This window comes from Trypanosoma rangeli (assembly GCF_003719475.1).
Source record: "Trypanosoma rangeli strain AM80 chromosome Unknown Tra_15.4_contig_00297, whole genome shotgun sequence".
Taxonomy (NCBI): Eukaryota; Euglenozoa; class Kinetoplastea; order Trypanosomatida; family Trypanosomatidae; genus Trypanosoma; species Trypanosoma rangeli.
Window position 1 is genome coordinate 5,243 of NW_021706041.1, and position 18,102 is coordinate 23,344.

General features: G+C 54.5%; 10 protein-coding genes across 10 annotated transcripts in view, besides 15 other annotated features; 8 read left to right on the forward strand and 2 right to left on the reverse strand.

The window, feature by feature from the left end:
- The window catches only part of TraAM80_07286 (uncharacterized protein), a gene marked incomplete at both ends in the record, with an annotated part of 2,625 nt that extends 1,032 nt beyond the window's left edge, over positions 1–1,593 (forward strand). Inside the window, one exon of the mRNA XM_029384086.1 lies at positions 1–1,593. This exon is cut by the window's left edge and continues 1,032 nt beyond it. Within this exon, the coding sequence (XP_029236065.1) occupies positions 1–1,593 (1,593 nt within the window).
- Positions 1,594–1,864: 271 nt separating this feature from the next.
- Positions 1,865–1,881: a microsatellite.
- A 188-nt stretch (positions 1,882–2,069) lies between these two features.
- Positions 2,070–3,080, forward strand: TraAM80_07287 (putative tRNA methyltransferase complex subunit; the record flags this gene model as incomplete). The annotated part of the gene is made up of 1 exon (XM_029384087.1): positions 2,070–3,080. The coding sequence occupies one exon, from the start codon at positions 2,070–2,072 to the stop codon at positions 3,078–3,080; it is 1,011 nt and encodes a 336-aa protein (XP_029236066.1).
- A 220-nt stretch (positions 3,081–3,300) lies between these two features.
- Positions 3,301–3,317: a microsatellite.
- A 205-nt stretch (positions 3,318–3,522) lies between these two features.
- On the forward strand, positions 3,523–5,277 carry TraAM80_07288 (putative dolichyl-P-Man:GDP-Man5GlcNAc2-PP-dolichyl alpha-1,2-mannosyltranslocase; the record flags this gene model as incomplete). Its single annotated transcript, XM_029384088.1, has 1 exon — positions 3,523–5,277. One exon carries the CDS (start codon positions 3,523–3,525, stop codon positions 5,275–5,277), a length of 1,755 nt encoding a protein of 584 aa, XP_029236067.1.
- Positions 5,278–5,428: 151 nt separating this feature from the next.
- Positions 5,429–5,457: a microsatellite.
- A 115-nt stretch (positions 5,458–5,572) lies between these two features.
- On the forward strand, positions 5,573–6,748 carry TraAM80_07289 (2-oxoglutarate dehydrogenase, E2 component, dihydrolipoamide succinyltransferase; the record flags this gene model as incomplete). The annotated part of the gene is made up of 1 exon (XM_029384089.1): positions 5,573–6,748. One exon carries the CDS (start codon positions 5,573–5,575, stop codon positions 6,746–6,748), a length of 1,176 nt encoding a protein of 391 aa, XP_029236068.1.
- A 439-nt stretch (positions 6,749–7,187) lies between these two features.
- Positions 7,188–7,211: a microsatellite.
- Positions 7,212–7,565: 354 nt separating this feature from the next.
- Positions 7,566–7,600: a microsatellite.
- Positions 7,601–7,698: 98 nt separating this feature from the next.
- Positions 7,699–7,734: a microsatellite.
- Positions 7,735–7,782: 48 nt separating this feature from the next.
- TraAM80_07290 (V-type proton ATPase subunit B, brain isoform) lies at positions 7,783–9,273 on the forward strand (the record flags this gene model as incomplete). The annotated part of the gene is made up of 1 exon (XM_029384090.1): positions 7,783–9,273. One exon carries the CDS (start codon positions 7,783–7,785, stop codon positions 9,271–9,273), a length of 1,491 nt encoding a protein of 496 aa, XP_029236069.1.
- A 205-nt stretch (positions 9,274–9,478) lies between these two features.
- Positions 9,479–9,514: a sequence feature (A-rich).
- Positions 9,515–9,534: a sequence feature (GA-rich).
- Positions 9,535–9,805: 271 nt separating this feature from the next.
- Positions 9,806–9,833: a microsatellite.
- Positions 9,834–10,203: 370 nt separating this feature from the next.
- Positions 10,204–10,241: a microsatellite.
- Positions 10,242–10,341: 100 nt separating this feature from the next.
- TraAM80_07291 (GDP-mannose pyrophosphorylase) lies at positions 10,342–12,039 on the forward strand (the record flags this gene model as incomplete). Its single annotated transcript, XM_029384091.1, has 1 exon — positions 10,342–12,039. The coding sequence occupies one exon, from the start codon at positions 10,342–10,344 to the stop codon at positions 12,037–12,039; it is 1,698 nt and encodes a 565-aa protein (XP_029236070.1).
- A 214-nt stretch (positions 12,040–12,253) lies between these two features.
- Positions 12,254–12,288: a microsatellite.
- Positions 12,289–12,546: 258 nt separating this feature from the next.
- Positions 12,547–13,575, forward strand: TraAM80_07292 (uncharacterized protein; the record flags this gene model as incomplete). The annotated part of the gene is made up of 1 exon (XM_029384092.1): positions 12,547–13,575. One exon carries the CDS (start codon positions 12,547–12,549, stop codon positions 13,573–13,575), a length of 1,029 nt encoding a protein of 342 aa, XP_029236071.1.
- A 77-nt stretch (positions 13,576–13,652) lies between these two features.
- Positions 13,653–13,679: a microsatellite.
- A 209-nt stretch (positions 13,680–13,888) lies between these two features.
- On the forward strand, positions 13,889–15,784 carry TraAM80_07293 (putative FG-GAP repeat protein; the record flags this gene model as incomplete). Its single annotated transcript, XM_029384093.1, has 1 exon — positions 13,889–15,784. The coding sequence occupies one exon, from the start codon at positions 13,889–13,891 to the stop codon at positions 15,782–15,784; it is 1,896 nt and encodes a 631-aa protein (XP_029236072.1).
- A 139-nt stretch (positions 15,785–15,923) lies between these two features.
- Positions 15,924–15,949: a microsatellite.
- Positions 15,950–16,036: 87 nt separating this feature from the next.
- On the reverse strand, positions 16,037–16,339 carry TraAM80_07294 (uncharacterized protein; the record flags this gene model as incomplete). Its single annotated transcript, XM_029384094.1, has 1 exon — positions 16,037–16,339. The coding sequence occupies one exon, from the start codon at positions 16,337–16,339 to the stop codon at positions 16,037–16,039; it is 303 nt and encodes a 100-aa protein (XP_029236073.1).
- A 223-nt stretch (positions 16,340–16,562) lies between these two features.
- Positions 16,563–16,988, reverse strand: TraAM80_07295 (uncharacterized protein; the record flags this gene model as incomplete). Its single annotated transcript, XM_029384095.1, has 1 exon — positions 16,563–16,988. One exon carries the CDS (start codon positions 16,986–16,988, stop codon positions 16,563–16,565), a length of 426 nt encoding a protein of 141 aa, XP_029236074.1.
- A 622-nt stretch (positions 16,989–17,610) lies between these two features.
- Positions 17,611–17,636: a microsatellite.
- An 89-nt stretch (positions 17,637–17,725) lies between these two features.
- Positions 17,726–17,770: a microsatellite.
- The last annotated feature ends 332 nt before the right edge of the window (positions 17,771–18,102 follow it).

Sequence of the window (18,102 nt, forward strand, 5' to 3'; positions counted from 1 at the left end):
GCTCCCGTCACGCTTGGCAACACGAACAGCCCGCCAGCCGACGATGCACTTGACAAGGTGCGCCGCCACTGGCAGGAGGAGGAACGAAAGCGCATGCAAACTCTTGAAGAGGAACGACGAAATAGGCTTAGCTCCGTAGAGCGACTGCAGTCAATACCCTCGTCCTCGTCATCGCCGGCATCAGCTAACTCTGCGATCACTGCACCTTCGCCTACTGCTACTGCAGTTTCCGCACGCTCGGTTGCTGAGGACCTCCGTGCGTCGAATAAGGCAGCGTTGGCAATAAAGAAGAAATCTTTGGAGGACACGGAGGCATTCCTTCGCACGACGCTCGAAGGGGAGCTGGCACGCACGAATGCCCCAGCGGAGGTGCAGTTTGCGGAGGCAGTGAATAACGATGTCAAGGCGTTTGTGCGAGCAAAGGAGTTGTCTTGGGGTCTTGAAAGGGAGCGATTTGAGCGCAGGCGTGACGAGGCACTGGCAGAGCACAAGCAGGCGAAGGACGCCTATGAGCAGGGAGTGCGTGAGCAACGGGCGAGGCAGGATGAGGAGATGGTGCAGGAGGTGGAGCAGCGGGAGGTTGCTACAAGGAAACTTTGGCAACGCTACGCGGATGAACGTCGTGTGCTTATTGCAGAGATCGACGAGGAACTGTTGGCGTACGAGCGGAAGCGACGTGCTGAGATTGCTGCACAGGAGGAGGCGAAGGCAAAAGAGGCGGAGGCTGAGATGAGAGCCTTGGCGGAGGTGAAGCAGGCGAGGCAGCCGCCATCGTTGCCGCTGGCCACGCCCACGTTGGGAGTTCCGATGAAACTGCTCCAGCAACGCCTGAGCCTGGTCGAGAGAGACTACGTAGAGCAGGAGCAAAGGTTGCAGGTGGAGTTGGACTGCATCCATGCCGAGATGAGGAGACTGGGGGATGCGCTCACCGTGCAGGGGCAGGAAACCCTGCCGCTACAGTCATGTGGAAACTTGACGTCTGATGTCTCCTTCACGACCGCTGCCCCGCTTAACATTAAGGAGCAGCGACACTCTTCACAGTTTAGCTCTGAAGCATTGCACTTTTTGAGCGAGCAGCAGCGAGGGTTGCGAGTGCGTCTTGGGGCTCTTCACGCGGCCCGTGAAGAGTGGCATAAGGACATGCAGAACGCCAGATCCTTCATGCCCTTGTCTCCTCAGCCGGGGAGAAAATTGCCGAAGCTCACGACGGAGGAAGGGGATGCTGTGACCTCAAAGCTCTTCACACTTGTGGGTGCTTTGACCGATCGTGTCGAGGCTCTCACGGGGTGCGTCTCGAAACTGCGGACTCCGACAAGGGCTTCCTCACCGAAGCGGTGTGAAGAGTATCTCCAGTTCCGTTTGAACCGCCATCGTGGGCGGGAAAAGAACGCGGCTGACAGAACCCCCACGAAGAGCAGCAAGTGGGAGGGGGTAGCTTCCCGTGAACCACACGCCCACAGAACTCACGTAAGGCAACACGGGGACGTCAACCTCCTGCAGAAATGGAGCCACATCCTTCGCGAGTTTGCAACTCTGCCGTCGAGTCACTGTGAGCTCAGTAGCTCTATTCAACGCCTCGTGGCGGACCAATGACGACGGCAGGTCAAAGAGTGTAGAGCGTGACGGGTGCGGGAAACGTGTAATACCGCGATGTACGGCGACGGCAAGGATGACATTGCTCTTACGTCCCTCTACTACCACCTTTTTTTTTTTTTATGTGCACGCGTGAGTGTGTGCTTGTGTCTGGGGAGTTGAAGTGAGTGAACGAAGGCAGCGTGTGAGGCGGTGTGCGGGAATGTGGGCTTGGTTGTCCGGCCTGGGGCAGGTGCTTCCCACCACGCTATGTCTGTACTAGTTATTCACTCCCCCCCCCCCCCCCCCAAACTAAACAACGGCGGCTGCGACAGCAGCAGCAGTGTGTATGTGTTTGCTTGCGTTGTCACGCTGTGTCATCGTCTACACACAAAGAGGGAGGCTGTGGCTAGAAGGAGCCTCGAGCTAAGCGACATGAGTCATCTCGCTCTCTTCTCTGCTTTTTCTTCGTGTCGTCTTCGAGTGTGTTAGTAGCAATGCTGGCGGCGAGGGGAGCTGTTGCGAGGGAGGGCGATACGGTCCTTCTCCTCCGCGGCCACTTCAACCTCACACCGCTTGTGCTTCGGTGCGGCGGGCTGCTTCACTGCAAGGAGGGGAAATTCCGCCACGACGACATCATTGGCCAACCGCTTGGGACGCGGGTCACGGGGCAGAGCAACTTCAAGGGCGACACTTCCAGGCCCCCCAGCCTGCTCGTCCTGCAAAATAGTGCGGACCTGTGGACGCAGGCGGTGCCGCACCGCACACAGATTATTTACGACACGGACATTGCCGTTATTATCTTTAACCTGAGGCTGGGGCCGGGGTGCCGCATCGCCGAGGCGGGCACGGGAAGTGGGTCGCTGACGCACTCCTTCGCCAAAACCGTTGCTCCCAACGGCACTGTTTACACTTTTGATTTTCACAAGGGTCGTTGCCTAGAGGCACGGCAGGAGTTTCGGCGCAATGGCCTACCAGCATCCCTCGTGACATGCAACTGGCGCGATGTTTGCAGCACTTCGTGCGAGAGCGGTGTTATGGCTGGCGTGGAGGAGGAAATTGGTGCAGGCACCGATCCCAAGCACGGCTTTGGCCTCCCTCGACACCACGTGGACGCCGTCTTTTTGGATGTTCCAGCGCCGTGGCTCGCAATCGAGAACGTTCTTCAGGTGCTGCGACCAGGTGGCATGCTGTGCACCTTCTCTCCCTGCATCGAGCAGTCACAGCGCACGGCGCAACGACTGCGGGAGGAGCCGTTTGAGTTTATTGACATTCGCACCGTGGAGGCGCTGACAAAATACTTTAAGCCATCCTTTAAGCGTGGCCGTGAGGAGGATGGACGGCCGTCCCGTCCCAAGCTACGCCCTGCACTGGTGTCAAAGGGTCACAGTGCCTACCTCACTTTTGCACGGCGGCGACTCGAGCGCCTCCCCGGACTCGACGCTGAGATCGAAGAACGAAACGACGGCAATCCCTCAAGCGGCGAGGAGGAAAACACCGCAAGCTGAGTGAGATGCGTTGATGGGCTGTTTTACCTTCTGCTGTATGTGCGTATCTCTTTGTGGGTGTGGGGGTTAATCGTCAACTCTCTCCCCTTCCTACCTCCGAGAGACGCACACCGTTTTCTTTGAAGAGGACGAAACAGAGAGAGGGATATAATAAGAAAAAAAAACAAGAACAACGACGACAAGAGCAACGGAAAAAAAAAAAATTGTCATCATTTACGTGTATATATATATATATATTGTTCTGGCGGAAGGCGCACGTGTGGCTGTAGCTTTTTGTGTGACTACCCAACGCTCTTTTTATTCGGCCTTTTCTTTTTCCTTCTCGCCCTCTGCCTTCTCTACGTTATGAGGCAGGCGTGCAGTATCAGTGCCGTGCGCTCGCCACGCTACGCCACGCCGCATCCCAGCACTTCTTCCCTCTCTCATTTTGGAGCGAGGCGGGATGGACTTTAAGGGCCACTTGGCTTCTGCCGTGGTACTGAACGTCGCACTGAAGCTACTGACATTCACGCTGAGCACTCTTCTGACCCGTCAGCTTGCACCCAACGAAAATGGGATTAATTTTTCATGTCAACTGTACTTCAACACCGTTCTTTTTCTTGCACGTGACTGCGTTCGAAGTGTGAACGCCCGGCAAAATCTCCGAGAGAGGGCAGTGGATGGGCGGGTGGTTTTGCAGGTGATGAACTGCGCCAGTGCCTCTCTTCCATTGGGAATTATAATAATGGTAGGGCTGGAGCTGCTGCCTTTGTGCGGCATTCACATGTTTCCTTCCTTAGCCGCACTTTCACGTGTGGGGGACGTCGTCACTGCGTTGGCAGACGTCCAACGCAGCGCGGTGAGCTCCCCGGAGCTATTGCTGGCTCTGAGCATCGTCGTTTCACTGATGATGGAGCCATGCATTGCTCTTGTTTTGGCTCTTGACTACGCACGGATTATTGTTACCTCTGAATTTTGGGCGTTGCTAGCACGCCAGGTGACGTGTTTGTTTTTTGTAAAAATGTGCGGGGGTTTGGGTGGGGATTTGTACAATGCGCGTCTGTGCTTTGCCACTGGCTCCCTGGCGTACGCCATCGCAACCAGTGTGTATTTCCTCTGGCTCTGGAATCGAAACAGTCGCTGTGGGCACAAGGAACGTGAGAATGCCAAAAACGATGATCTTCTCCAGAGGGCTCGAAGAGGCGCAGTCACCGCACGATGGGGCGCGGCGCAGCATTGCGATTTGTTTTCCGTCTCGCTGTTGCCCTGGTTGCGTGCGTCGCTGCCGTGGTGTTTCCTTTCGTGGCACTCCGCGTGTGCTGAGGTGATGAGGGAGGCGCTGCTGCTGCGCCAATTTTTTAGCGAGAGTTGTCTGCGTCTTCTGCTCACCGAAGGGGAACACTTCGCTCTCGCGACGTTTGCCTCGGCGTCAGTGATGGGTCAATACGATGTTGTCTCCAACCTTGGTTCCATTGTCGCCCGCCTCATTTTCCGTGTGTGGGAAAACGCCTGTTTTGTGAAATGGAGCCGTGACGCCGCGAGGGGCAAAACGGAGGAGGCCATCAGCCTGCTTGTCACTATGCTGCGGATGGCGTCATATTTTGGCGCGGCGGTGGTGCTACTGGCGCCGCCGCTTGCCGAGGGTTTTCTCCTGGGACTGTTTTCCCGCCGTTGGGCGTCCCCGGCGGTGGTACGGGCTCTGCAGTTGTATTGTTTCCTGCTGCCGCTCATGGCCTGGTATGGGCTGCTAGACGCGTTTGTGCGGGCAACGGCGTCGGCATCGATGCTGCGGCTAACCCAACGTGTGATGGTGGCGCACGCCGCGACGTACGCTGTCGCCTGCTACGTGGTGCTTCGCCTGCGCTGGGTGGTCGACGACTCGGTGACGGGGCTTATTATGGTGAACATCGTCAGCATGGCCCTGCGCTGCGTGTCGGGATTGTGCTTGTTGCTGGCGGGACCTGTCGAGGTGGCGCCACGGCGAGGTGACGCCACTGCCCCTCCGCCCCGCCTACGGCTGCGTGACTTAGAAAACGTCGTTCCCCGGCGCATCCTGCTGGTGTGGGTGACTCTTTTTGCGTACACCCGGTGGTCACCGTGGGGGCCTATTGCCGCATTGACGGCGGCCCCCCTGTTTGCCTTGGCCTTGGCGAGGTGGGACCCAGAGCTTCGCTGCGGGGCGCTGAACGCACTGCGCCGCCGAGGCCTCTGCACGTAGGGCACGAGGGGACGCGAAGAAGGAGGGAAAAAACAAGAATGATAATAAGAACAAATAGTTTTGTACTTGGTGGCTTCGCTGCCTTGTGTCCTTACCGCAGTTTTTATTGTTTTGCATGCAGCTGTGATGCCTGTGTGGGGTGGAGCACCATTTTCTTTCGTTCTTTTTTTTTTTCTTCTTCCGGGGTGATCGCTAGCCTGTTGTGCCACCAATAAGTAGTTGAGAGAACTGCCTTATCTCCCTACTTCGTTTTTCAAAAAAAAAAAACATTTTTTCCTCCGGTTTCCCGTTCCACATGCTTCGGCGCTTCACTGCCCAGGGGTTCCACACCAGCCAATGGAGCGTGCAAAAGCTAGCGGCTCGCTTCTGCATCAGCATCAAGGTTCCTACCATTGCGGAGTCCATCAGTACCGGAAAGGTTGTAGGGTGGACCAAGAATGTTGGCGATCCTGTCAGCGAGGATGAGGTCATCTGCCAGATCGAGTCGGACAAGCTCAACGTGGACGTGCGGGCGCCGACGAGCGGCTTCATCACGAAGATTAACTTTGAGGAAGGGAGTGTCGTCGAGGTCGGTGCCGAACTGTCCACGATGAAGGAAGGGGAAGTCAAGGCGGACGCTGAAGCGGAGGCGGCACCAAAGGCACCGGCTGCTTCTCGGAAACCGGAACAGCAAAATCCACAAGCGGAACGTCAAGTGACACCGCAGCCGCGGTGTGTAGCAGTCCAGGCAACGGAGCCACGTGTTGTGACTACTACAACAGGCTCTGACCCACGCGTGCGCAACGTGCGCATCTCTTCTATGCGTCAGCGTATAGCAGATCGTTTGAAGGCGAGTCAGAATACATGTGCAATGCTTACCACCTTCAACGAGATTGACATGACGCCCCTTATTGAGATGCGTAACCAGTACAAGGATGACTTTTACAAGAAGCACAACGTAAAGCTTGGATTTATGTCCCCTTTTGTAAAGGCTTGCGCCATTGCCTTGCAGGACATACCGATTGTGAATGCATCCTTTGGCTCCGAGTTTATTGAATACCACGATTTTGTCGACATCAGCATTGCCGTATCGACGCCACGGGGACTCGTGGTTCCCGTGCTGCGGGACGTGCAGAAGTCTGACTTTGCCAAGATTGAGAAGCAAATCGCCGACTTTGGGGAGCGGGCGAAGGTGAACAAGCTCACCTTGGATGAGATGACGGGTGGCACCTTCACCATCAGCAACGGCGGCGTGTTCGGCTCGTGGATGGGAACACCCATCATTAACCCTCCGCAAAGTGCCATTCTCGGCATGCACGCAACGAAGAAGAAGCCATGGGTGGTGGGGAACGAGATTAAGATACGCGATGTCATGGCGGTGGCGCTGACGTACGACCACCGCCTCATTGACGGCAGCGACGCGGTGAGGTTCCTCGTGAAGGTGAAGAACCTCATTGAGGACCCCACCCGCATGGTGCTCGACCTCGCCTAGCCGCCGTGCTTGAACGTGCAGTGGGGTGGTGCGTGGTGTTCCCCGTCAGTTTGGAACTTCACACGACGTGTGTATTCAATTCGCAAATCAATTACCGCGGCGTGTGGGTCTCTGTGTAAGGGATGTTAAAGTGGGAAAACGAAACAAAACGGAAATAAATAAGTAAACGAAAAGGGGCCGTGAAGCAAAATATCGGTACCGGTGACGTCTACTAGAACCAATCAGAGCAAGTTGTAGGAATGAAGGAAAATTTAAAATAGAAGAAAAAGGAATCAAGGATCCAACAAACAAAAAAAAAAGGAAGCGAGTGGGCCAGGGAAAAAAGGAAAGGGCACGATGACGACACGCAAATAAGGCACCTGACACGTACGTGTGAAGTGTGGGGGAAAAAAACTCTGCGGCAGCGATGTCTAACGAAGCTCCAAAAATAGAAAAAAACTGGGTGGGTGGGTGGGGAGGGGGGATATATGTAAATCATAACAATGAGGATAAATAACGAAATGAAGAAAAAACGGAGAAGAGGAACAAATGGTTGTGTTGTATGGTTGCCATGCTTGTTAATTTGTTTGTTTATACTTGGTGTTATATGTCAAGATTTTTTTGTTGCTTGTGCAGGAGGGGTGTGGGAGTACACCTGCGCATACCTCGGATATATCCATCCACACGGAGTGAGGTAATAGTTGCAACTTGACACGCATGAGGATTTGGTTGGGGGACGTGTTTTTTTGTCTTGCCTCTCAGTTGCCACTCTCTACACTTGTGCCTTCCCTTTGTGCAGTATATTTCGTCCTTCTCACCTTTGTACTAATGTTTTTTAATTAATTTATTATTATTTTTTTGTTGTTTTATTATAACGTTGGGTGCGTGAGAGCGTGACTGGTGACGGAGGAGGCAGCGCCACAATAAGCCACAAAACGGCAAACAACAGCATTTGTAAGCAAAGAACCCCCCAAAAACTAAAAAGACAACAACAACAACAACAACAAACACGCTAAGGGAGAGAGAGAAACATACACATATAACGGCGGAAGGAAATGGTGGCACATCAAGAAGAGGAAGTTCGTATACTCTCGAAGCAGGAGTTGCTGGCAGAGCACATCAATGCGATTCAAAGTGGTTACTTAGTCAAACCACGCCTGGAGTACACAACGATTCGCGCCGTAAATGGCCCGCTGGTCATATTGGGTGATGTGCGTCTGCCGACGTTTGCGGAGATTGTGAACATTGAGTTAGCCGATGGTACGCTTCGCCGCGGGCAGGTGTTGGAGGTGGATGGCGACAAGGCTGTTGTTCAGGTGTTCGAGGGAACCTCCGGCATCGACGTCATGCGCTCGAGGTGCGAGTTTACTGGAAAAGTCATGGAGATTGGCGTCAGTGAAGATATGTTGGGCCGTGTCTTCAACGGCTCCGGTATTCCTATTGACAATGGCCCCCCGGTGCTGCCTGAGCAGTACCGTGACATTCAGGGTATTCCCATTAACCCACGGGCACGCGTATATCCCGAGGAGATGATTCAGACTGGCATTTCGTCTATAGACGTCATGACTTCCATCTCACGCGGCCAGAAGATTCCACTTTTCTCTGGGGCTGGTCTACCACACAATGAAATTGCAGCCCAGATTGTGCGTCAGGCTGGTTTGGTGCGAAAGGAGGGGAAACAGGAGGATTTCTGCATTGTTTTTGCAGCTATGGGTGTGAATCAAGAAACAGCTCGCTTCTTCCGTACCGAGTTTGAGGAGAACGGGTCTATGGAAAAGACTGTGCTGTTCATGAACCTTGCAAATGATCCTACCATTGAACGCATTGTGACACCACGGCTTGCCCTCACCACCGCGGAGTACCTTGCCTACGACTGCGGTAAACACGTGTTGGTGATTCTGACAGACATGAGTTCCTACGCCGATGCCCTGCGTGAGGTGTCGGCGGCGCGTGAGGAGGTGCCTGGGCGCCGCGGCTTCCCAGGGTACATGTACACGGATTTAGCGTGCATCTACGAGCGTGCCGGTCGTGTGCTGGGGCGCGCGGGGTCTATCACGCAGATTCCTATTCTCACGATGCCCAACGACGACATTACGCATCCAATTCCGGACCTGACAGGTTATATTACGGAGGGCCAGATATACGTGGACCGCCAGCTGCATAACCGGCAGTTGTACCCGCCCATCAACATTTTGCCCTCCCTCAGCCGACTGATGAAGAATGCCATTGGCGAGGGGATGACCCGCAAAGACCACGGCGGTGTCAGCAACCAAATGTACGCCGCATATGCCATCAGTCGCGACATTTTGGCTATGAAGGCGGTTGTGGGTGAGGAGGCCCTCAGCAGCGAGGATCTCCTGCACCTTGAGTTTTTGGAGAAGTTTGAGAAGAAGTTTATTTGTCAGGGCTTCTACGAGTCCCGCGATGTGTTTCAAAGTCTTGATCTCTGCTGGCAGCTTCTGCGCACCTTCCCGAAGGTGCTGCTCAACAAGATTGACGCCAAAACACGGAACGAGTTTTACGATCGCCAGCCTGAGCGGAAGTAGAGGCGCTGCCGTATGCATACTTGCGTGAGTGCATGCCGAATAGTGGGCGGCAAATGGGAGGGGGCGCCGGCGTCGTGTTTTGCACGGCCGCCACGGGATTGCGAGGAGGACCCAACGACAGCCATGAAGCAGCAGGGGAGAGTGAGGCGGTGGGATGCGGGCAAAGAAAGTAGGAAACATATATACATGTTTAATGAGTGAAGAGAGAAATGAAACGAAGGAAAAGAAAAGAAAAAAACGAGAGGAGGAGATAGTTGAGAGGCTTGTGTGACCGTGCGGGGTACGGACCGGCAGTGCCAACTGGTGCTGCCAATGCGAAGAACTAGAAGAAGAATGGGGAGGGTGGGCGGAGCATGCATTTGATTACATGCAAACGCCACCAATGCAGGTGTACGCAGAGGCAAGGAGAACTGGGGCCACGGCGGAGGTAGAGAGAGTGCGGCACATGCACAATGAAGGAAGGAAGCAGCGACGGCAACGAGGGAGGGAGGGGGGCGGCGTACGTTTCAACTACAATGTCTTTTTCCTTCTTTTTGTTTTTGTTTTTCGTTTGTTTGTTTTCCACTGTCGCTCCCCCCCCCCTTCTGTGCATGTAAGCCGGGGGGAGAAAGTGCACATGACGCGTCAAGTGGCGGGACGCGGACCCCTCAAAGCTGTGCATCTGGAGCTGCCACTCCCGTGTTGCTTTTTGTCGTGTCGTCTGCACCCACATCACTTTTATCTCGCTTCCTCTCTTTTTTTTTTTTTTCTGGCTTTGCTTCGCCTCTCCTGCGACGCCACCAGCAACCACTCAGCGCGTACCCCACGAGTCGTGTGTGTTGTGTTACCTCTGAGGCGAGCCCAGGAGCGGTGGGAACCATTGACAGCCCGACACAAGGGCATAAAGGGGAGTAAATAACTTACAGCGATCGAGGCACTAGAAGGAAGGAGAAGAATAAAAACAGGAATAATAATAATAATAATAAAAAGCTAGGGGAAAAAGGTGAGAGTGGAAGAGACACAAGTGGAGGAGGCAATACGTGGAGAGGAGTCGGGGTAACTGTTAAAACGCTGCCAAGAAAATAATTTATGGAATCCAGGACCTCCGTGGCAAGTCCTGCGGTAGCGGCGTCGCAGCTCTTTGACGTTGTCGTGTTTGCAGGTGGGAAGGCCGATGGTCTCCGTCCATTGTGTGACAATGAGCCGAAACCGATGCTTTGCATCTGCAATCAACCCATGATATGGTACTGCCTGTATCCCTGGTACGCCGCTGGCTGTCGTACCTTCTTTGTCACCGTCAACGAAGACTACGCGGCGTTGCAGAGCTACCTGCACCGCGTGTTCCATGATGTGGAGTTTGTCTTTGTGTTGGTACCCTTCACGCAGAATGAGGCGCCGTCAACTACCTGCGATGTGGTGAAGGCGTACCTGGAGCACAAGGAGTCCTTGCTGCCGAGTAAATTGGGGCATGCGCGTGACGCGTTGCTTCTCAGCTGCGACACACTTCTCCCTGGACTGGACCTGGAACCGTTTATTCGCAACTTTTATTGTTCCGTAGCCTCTGTATCGGTGCTTTTGTTTCGTCCGCTGAAAAACACTCACACCCCGGCGGCTGCGGGGACAAAGGCTAACAGGAAACACGACACCGGCTTCCCCCCAAAACCGTACACATTTCGCTACACTTGTACCGCATACGAGGAACTAGATGAGGCCGTAAACGGTACCTCGACGGCAAACTCGCGGGGCGACGGTGAGACTGACAGGGACACCAATGGTCCGTGCAGCTACAGGTTACACATCATGTGCCCATATGAGGAGAGGCTGAGGCCCTATGTTAGCATGGGCTTTGGGGCTCGGCGACCCAACCTCACCTTTGCCTGCGACACGACGGACGCACACGTATACCTTGTGCGTCACTGGGCTTTGCATGCTATTGCAGATTCTGCGGGTGAAGGGAGGTCGGTGCAGCGCGACTGCATCCCATTTTTTGCCCTGAACCAGCATAGTACCATCAATGAGAAACATAGCTTGTTTGCGCGTCCGGAGAACAAGATCAAGTATAACATTCCCAAACACTGGTTGTTTGAAAGAGACTGCTTTGTGAATTTTCTTAATGCCTCTCCAGGACCCGTGCTACCTGCAGAGGCGGATAATCTGCTTGTGTGTTGCACTATCTACGATGAAAGGCCAGAAACGTACATGCGTGCCTACCGTGTCAGGACGTGCGAGGACTACATTGCCGTGAATAAAGAAATTATATTCTCCAAATGTCTGTTACACGGCGCAAATGAAACGATGCCGCGGAGTGCCACCAGCGGCACCGCCAAATACACCCACCCACCGCCACACCAACAACAACAACCACAATCAATTCAGAGGCCTTCGCAGTCATTCATGGGCAAACAATCCATATATCGTGCTGTGAATTCCTCACGATTTCCTTTTTCTGCCATGGCGCTCAGCGGCCTGGTGAGTGATTCTGCCTTCACAATACGCGCGGACGATGTCTCTAGAGGGATTACTGTCATCCACAGTTTTCTGCGTACCTCGCCCACGTGCAAGGCCACTATTGCCCGCAGTATCATTGGAAACAATGTGACACTGGGGCCAGACGTGCGTATTAGTAATAGCATTATTTTGGATAATGCCGAGATCGGTGCAGGCGCGACCATCTCCAACTCTGTGATTGGTTCATCTGCCATGGTCACTGCAGGGGTGAAGGTGATGAACTGCACGGTTGGACCGCAGTGCCTCGTGGAATCACACAGGATTGAAAAAGCGATTTGACCATAGTTTGGAAGATGATGCAGGAGACTCCATTGCACACTCTGGCGTAGCCGTGTGCGTGTGTTTTGTTTTGTTTTGGCTGTTGTAGCCGCTGAAAGACGACAAATAACGGAGACATTAATAATGGTAACTGAAACCCGAGACACTTTTTCCGTATCGCGGCAGTTGATGCAGAGATGTACATCTCCATGCTTGTTTTTCTCTCTCTTTCTCGGTGTGTGTGTGTGTGTGTGTGTGTGTGTGTGTGTGAGTTTATGCTTCACACCCTCACAGTGCAGTGGAAGTGCACTGTGCACAGGTGCAGGTGTATGTATTTGCCCACGTATACGCGTATGTTTTTTTAATTTTGTTTACGGGTTTTTGCTGCAACGACGGGAAAAGGAAGGACTGATATAAAAAAAATAGGAAATTAACGTGAAGGAAGCGGAGGCGCGCCCTTCACTCTCGCTATTGCTGCGTATGTGTGTGAGGAAAGACAAGAGGCGACCTGCGCAAATTTATTAATGAATGAAACACCGTGTAGTTGTTCTGCAGCATGGCTCGCACGGCACGCACCGTGACTTGGGTTGTCTTGCACGACTTCTGCGCGCTCTTGACCCGCCACCTGTCGTCGTGGAACCGCAAGTGAATGAGGGTTTTCAGACGGATGACGGAGTTGTGGTGTGTGGAGCGCGGCTCGTGCAGGAGGTGCTGCGCGCCCTCAGTAGCCTTTGCATGAAGGCCCTTGTGCCGTCTACGGCGCCAGCAGCAACGTCTGCGATGCCTGGTGTAGAGAGGGAGACGACCGTGCAGTTAAGTTTTGTGGCTCACTCCATGGGTGGGCTGATCGTTCGCGAGGCGTTGCCGCAGCTGGTCCGGGAATTGCGGTGTCAAGAGGGAAACCTACGGGTGGAGTGGAAAGTGTTTTGCTCGATTGCGACGCCGCATGCGGGCACGCGCCACATGGATGCCTCTGTGCGCTCTTACCTTGGGCGCCTGCTTGGACGTTTGTACTCCACCGCGTATCATGACATGTTTCTCCAGTCCAGCGTTCTTACGGAGCGGTTGATTTCTACCGAGCACTTGGCCTCCCTTGCGGCGTTTGAGCATCGTTTATTGATATCAAGTATGAATGATCTAATTGTCCCATTGATGAGCTCTGGATTTATGCTGAAGCCCTCACAACGTGGTGAAATGAGTCCCGTCGTACGCGTGGAAAAGGAGGCCGCCATGTGTGCCGTGTCGGAGGAGGAGATGTGCGCAAAGCGGCACAGCATCGCGGAGCTGCCTGCGGAGGAGTGGCCACAGGATCAGTATCCTGTGGAGCGGCACATTGCAGAGGCCATGCTAAAAGGCGCGGGTGCCTTTGACTCCATTGTGGTGGATTTCACGCAGCTGCACAAACAGTGCGACAACCCACGCGTGCGACACTCCGCGGAGCAGCTCTCTCATCGGGCTTTGGTCTGTAAGCAACCCATTCCACAGATGGGACTGGAGGACATTTTTTGCTTTGTGTCAAGGTGGGTGGCTGGTGAACTGGCGGCGTGGCATCGCTAGCTTAATGCGTTGCCTTCTGGTTACACTTGACAGCTGATTATGATGATGCCACTGTTGAGGATCTCCATTGCAGCGGGGTTTGTGTGTGTGTGTGTCTGTGTCTGAGGAGGCTGTTGATTGAATTGCTTATTGAGGAAGTTTTTTTTTTTTCGCCGTTGCCGTTGTTGCTGTGCTTCCATCCTGCTGCTCTGCCCCTCCGCCCCTCACAGTCCAGAAGAAAGAGGAAGGAAGAGCGACGACATCAACAAAGCACGAAGGGCGGGTGGGACAGAGGTGGCGGGGTGGCAGCTGCACCAAGAAAGTGCTGTGGGGGATGTCGTGGTTTATTGCCGCCCGCAGTGTGGTTGCGGTTTTCGTGCCACTGCTGCTTCTTTTAGCGCAGCTGCCGGCGGTGGGAGCACAATGGGTCAACGATACGGCGACGTATTTGGGCACCTCGCCTCTTGAGCTTCGCATCACCGCGACGGCGGATTGGGACAATGAGATGAAGACGGGGTTCATTGGCACTTGGGCCAACCGCACCAACCTTGTGTGGTACTGCCAAGGCAAGGCGGAGGACCGCGGCAGTGTCCTCTACACGCTGTGCTGGACCTCGGTAGATTTCCTGAGCCCCATTGTAAGCACCATCGTGGCGGACCTCAACCGCGACGGGACGCTGGACATTCTTGTTCAGTGCGAGGATGGTAGACTCTATTTTGTCAATGGCCGACACCGCGACGAGCCTCCCACGGCGATCGCGAGTGAAGCCGTGCCATCCTTCAACGCCTCCATACCACAAATGAGTTTGGTGACGGTCTTCAGCCAATGCGGGCTGCCGGAGATTGCCCTGGTGGACGTGACAGGGTCGCTTGTCATTATGCAAGCCACAACCGAGACATCCTCAGGTGACGAATGCAGCGGGCAGGACACCCTACCTGCCTTTAAGCCGTTTGTGTTGCTGGCAGGGATAAAGGGCGCGAGGGAGGTTGTCCCGCTAGGCATCATTTCAGACGATATTGATGGTGATTGCGTCGTGGATCTACTATACACAGTGTATACGCGGGAGAGTAATACGCTACATATATATGCTTTTTTTCCTGCACGCTCCGAACATGAGTTGCTCTTGACGTTGACCCCAGCGAATCGCTACGGCTTCCCCACTGTAGCGGACGTCAGCGGGGATGGGGCACCCGACCTTCTCTTTCCACTTTGCGCTCCGCAGAATACATCTATTCCTTTTGGCGAGTGCACCCGCTTTGATGGCGTGATAGTTTTCTACAACGACTTACATGGCTCCTCGCCATGTGCTGGTGGCGGATGTTGTAGCGGGCACCGCTTTGGTTTTCACGAAGGTGCATCGAAGGAGTTTTTTCTCCACGAGAAAAATGCATGCAACATTCACATGCGTCGTGGCCTTCCCCTCACCATGACGAGTTCAGTGGCGTCGCCACTGCTGTTGCGCAGTGGGGATTTCAACCGAGACGGGTACGTGGATCTAGTGGTGCCAAGCACCTACGGCCCGTTGCTGCTGACATCCCAGCGAGACGCTCACGGCCCATCCTTCAGTTGTGCGCCGCTGGACGAGGCGCGTGCGGGGGCTTTGGCGGACGATGTCGCGACTTACACGAGATCGATTCCTTTTTTTGCCATTATCGCGGGGGACGGGGTCCTTGACGTTGTGCTGACCTTCCACGACACGAATGCACTTCCCGTCGTGTTCTACGCGAATCGGCTGTCGCGGCTGCGGGAGAAGTATTTTCTTACGAGCAGCGCCCTCAACGGCGTCGCCGCAGTCCACGACTGGGGCGTTTACCAGCCGGGTGCTGTCCACCGCTTTGGGTGGAGCGACGCCACGATGCGACAGCGCTGGGCCTACGCCACGCAGTTGTCCAGGACGCAGGGGCACGCGCTGCAGCTGTCGCGCCTTCTCTTTGGACTTGACCGCACCTTCTCCTACATCCAAGACTACGCTGTGGGCATTCTGGCCAACCGGCAGGCCGTGCGGCGCGCGTGGTCGGCGAACCTGGTGCCGAACTCGAACGTGCTTGTATGGCTCAACCCCCTCCTTTCGCAGGAAAGCTGGCGGCTGCGGCTGTACCTTGTCTCCGCCACGTACAGGTGGCTGCTATTTGTGGTGTTCGTCACCTCGCTTGCGCTGATCGCCGTCCCCATCATCTTCCTCAAGTGGAGGGAGGTGCGGCACGATCACCGTGAGTGGAAGCTGCGTTGACGACGAAGAAAAATAGAAGAAGCAGGTGGGATGAGCAGCAGCCACAGCAAAAAAGAAAAAACAACTGAGGAATTATATTGCCCCCACTTGCACTTTTTTCTTGCATTTCATGGTGTGGCTTATGCGCATTGCCCGCATCCACACACACACACACACACACAACACCTTTTTTTTTCCCTCTCGCACTCTCTCGTGCCTTTTCCTTCACGCTTGGTCGTGGAAAGCCTCCCGTGACATACTCGCAGGGAAGACTCAAACACTTTCACAGACCACCAGAAAGCGCAACCTGCAAGAATGGGCCACCTCGAACAATGGCGTTCCCGTCAGAAGATCGGCATGGGCAAGGGCTCTCGCCATTGCGTGATTTGCTCTAACCAGAAGGCAATTATCCGCAAGTACGAGCTCAACGTGTGCCGCCAGTGCTTCCGTGAAAATGCCACGCACATTGGGTTTAACAAGCTCCGTTAACGCCACACCCCCTGTGTCTGCGGCAGGTGGGAGAAGTGGTGTTTGGCCGCAATTGAATTTTGTGTGACGGAGTGTGGCGGGAGACATCGGAAGTACGAAAACTTGTTTTGTTTTTCCTTTTTCTTTGGCATTGATATATGGAGAAAGACATATTTGTTCTGTCTCTTTTTTTTTTCTCTCATTTGTTCCAACTGCGGATGTGCAGGCGCCGCCGTAGTAGTTTTGCAACGACCACGCGTCTGCAGTGAACACAAGTGGAACTTTCATCACCCACACCACTCCGCTTTCTCTCTCTCACTCTCTCACTCACTCAATGCAGGGTGTGCGCCAACGCGTTTTTGTAGACACTCTTCCTGGCGGACGTCTGGCGGGTAACGTAAACGGCAACAACAACAACAAAAGGGGAGTGCAGTGCAGCACGTGGGGAAGGAGGTGCCTTCTGTTGTTCACAGCCATAGTAATAAACGAAATTTTCCCGTGTGGCTATACCTGGTGTCAAACACACCATAACACTTTGCAGTGCTAACGGAGGTGTGGGCAAATTCACCTCCTCCGTTAATGTGGCGTTGGCACTGAAAAACATGGGACACGGCGTTGGCGTTGTGGACGCCGACATCACTGGCCCCTCCATACCAACCATGATGGGCGTCGATGCCTCGCAGGTGGAGACGTACCGCGTGGCTGGCAGTGGCTGCTTTGAGCCACCAGCGAACTTTGGCGTGAAGATCATGAGCATGGGACTCCGTTGTGCCGTACGACGAGGCCATCTCAGTGCGGGGGCCGATGGTAAACAAATACATTCAGGCCTTGTTGTTTCAAACGGACCGGGATGAGTTGGACTACCTCGTCATTGACATGCCACCGGGGACAAACGACGTACATTTAACACTCACGCAGGAGGTTGTACTGACGGACGCGGTTATTCTCTCCACGCCGTAAAGAGTGGCTTTAGTTGATGCTCGACGAGGCATTGACATGTTAACCGCCATGAAAACGCCCATTTTGGGCATCATAGAAAACATGAGTTACTTTGCATGCGACCAGTGCGGCAAGAAACACCACTTGTTTGGCGCCGGCGGGGGTGAGGGCAACCGCAGAGGAGCTTGGGGTGCCGTTCCTCAGGGAAATCCCCTTCGTGCAGCGCATCATGCAAGACACAGAAGCGGGGTACCCACCCACGCTGCGTGGCGACGCCACTGTGGAGGCAGCGGAGCCATTTTACACCCCAACTCAGCGTGTCCACGAGGCAGTGGAGGCACTACAAGCGACAGGAGGCTGTCAACGCCGCCACCGTTGGGCCTTCTATTTGCTTCGACAGTTAGCACGGATACACGCAACTTGGAAAGTGACTGAGCGCAACACACACGCACACACAGACACACACGAGGCCAAATGTGTTTCCGTGCCATCGTTTGTGATGGCTGCTGCTTGTGTGTGGTGCCTTTCCCCGTCGTTGCTGCGGCTGGGGCACCATCTTCGTCTATTTTTTTTTCCTTCTTTTTTTATTGTTGTTCTTCTACCTGCTCGTCTGCCGCAAGGTTGAGGATACCTTTTTAAGCTAATCTGGAGGGGTAGGAGCAGCGATCAACCCTGCCGCCGCCAACAATGATTTACCAACCACTGATAGTCGCATGGTGTGTTGCCATCCTGCTGCTTGCCGTCACGGGCGCAAATGGCCTGTACGTGCTGGAGCTGGTGCAGGTGATCCACCGCCGCGGTGCAAGTCCGCCGCCAGTGGGCACACCCAACCGTGCCAAGATGTGCAGCCCCAATGGTTCAGGCAGCTGCAGCGCCATCGCAAATCGAGGCGTGGAGCAGATGACGGCCATGGGGGCCTACATTCAGCAGCT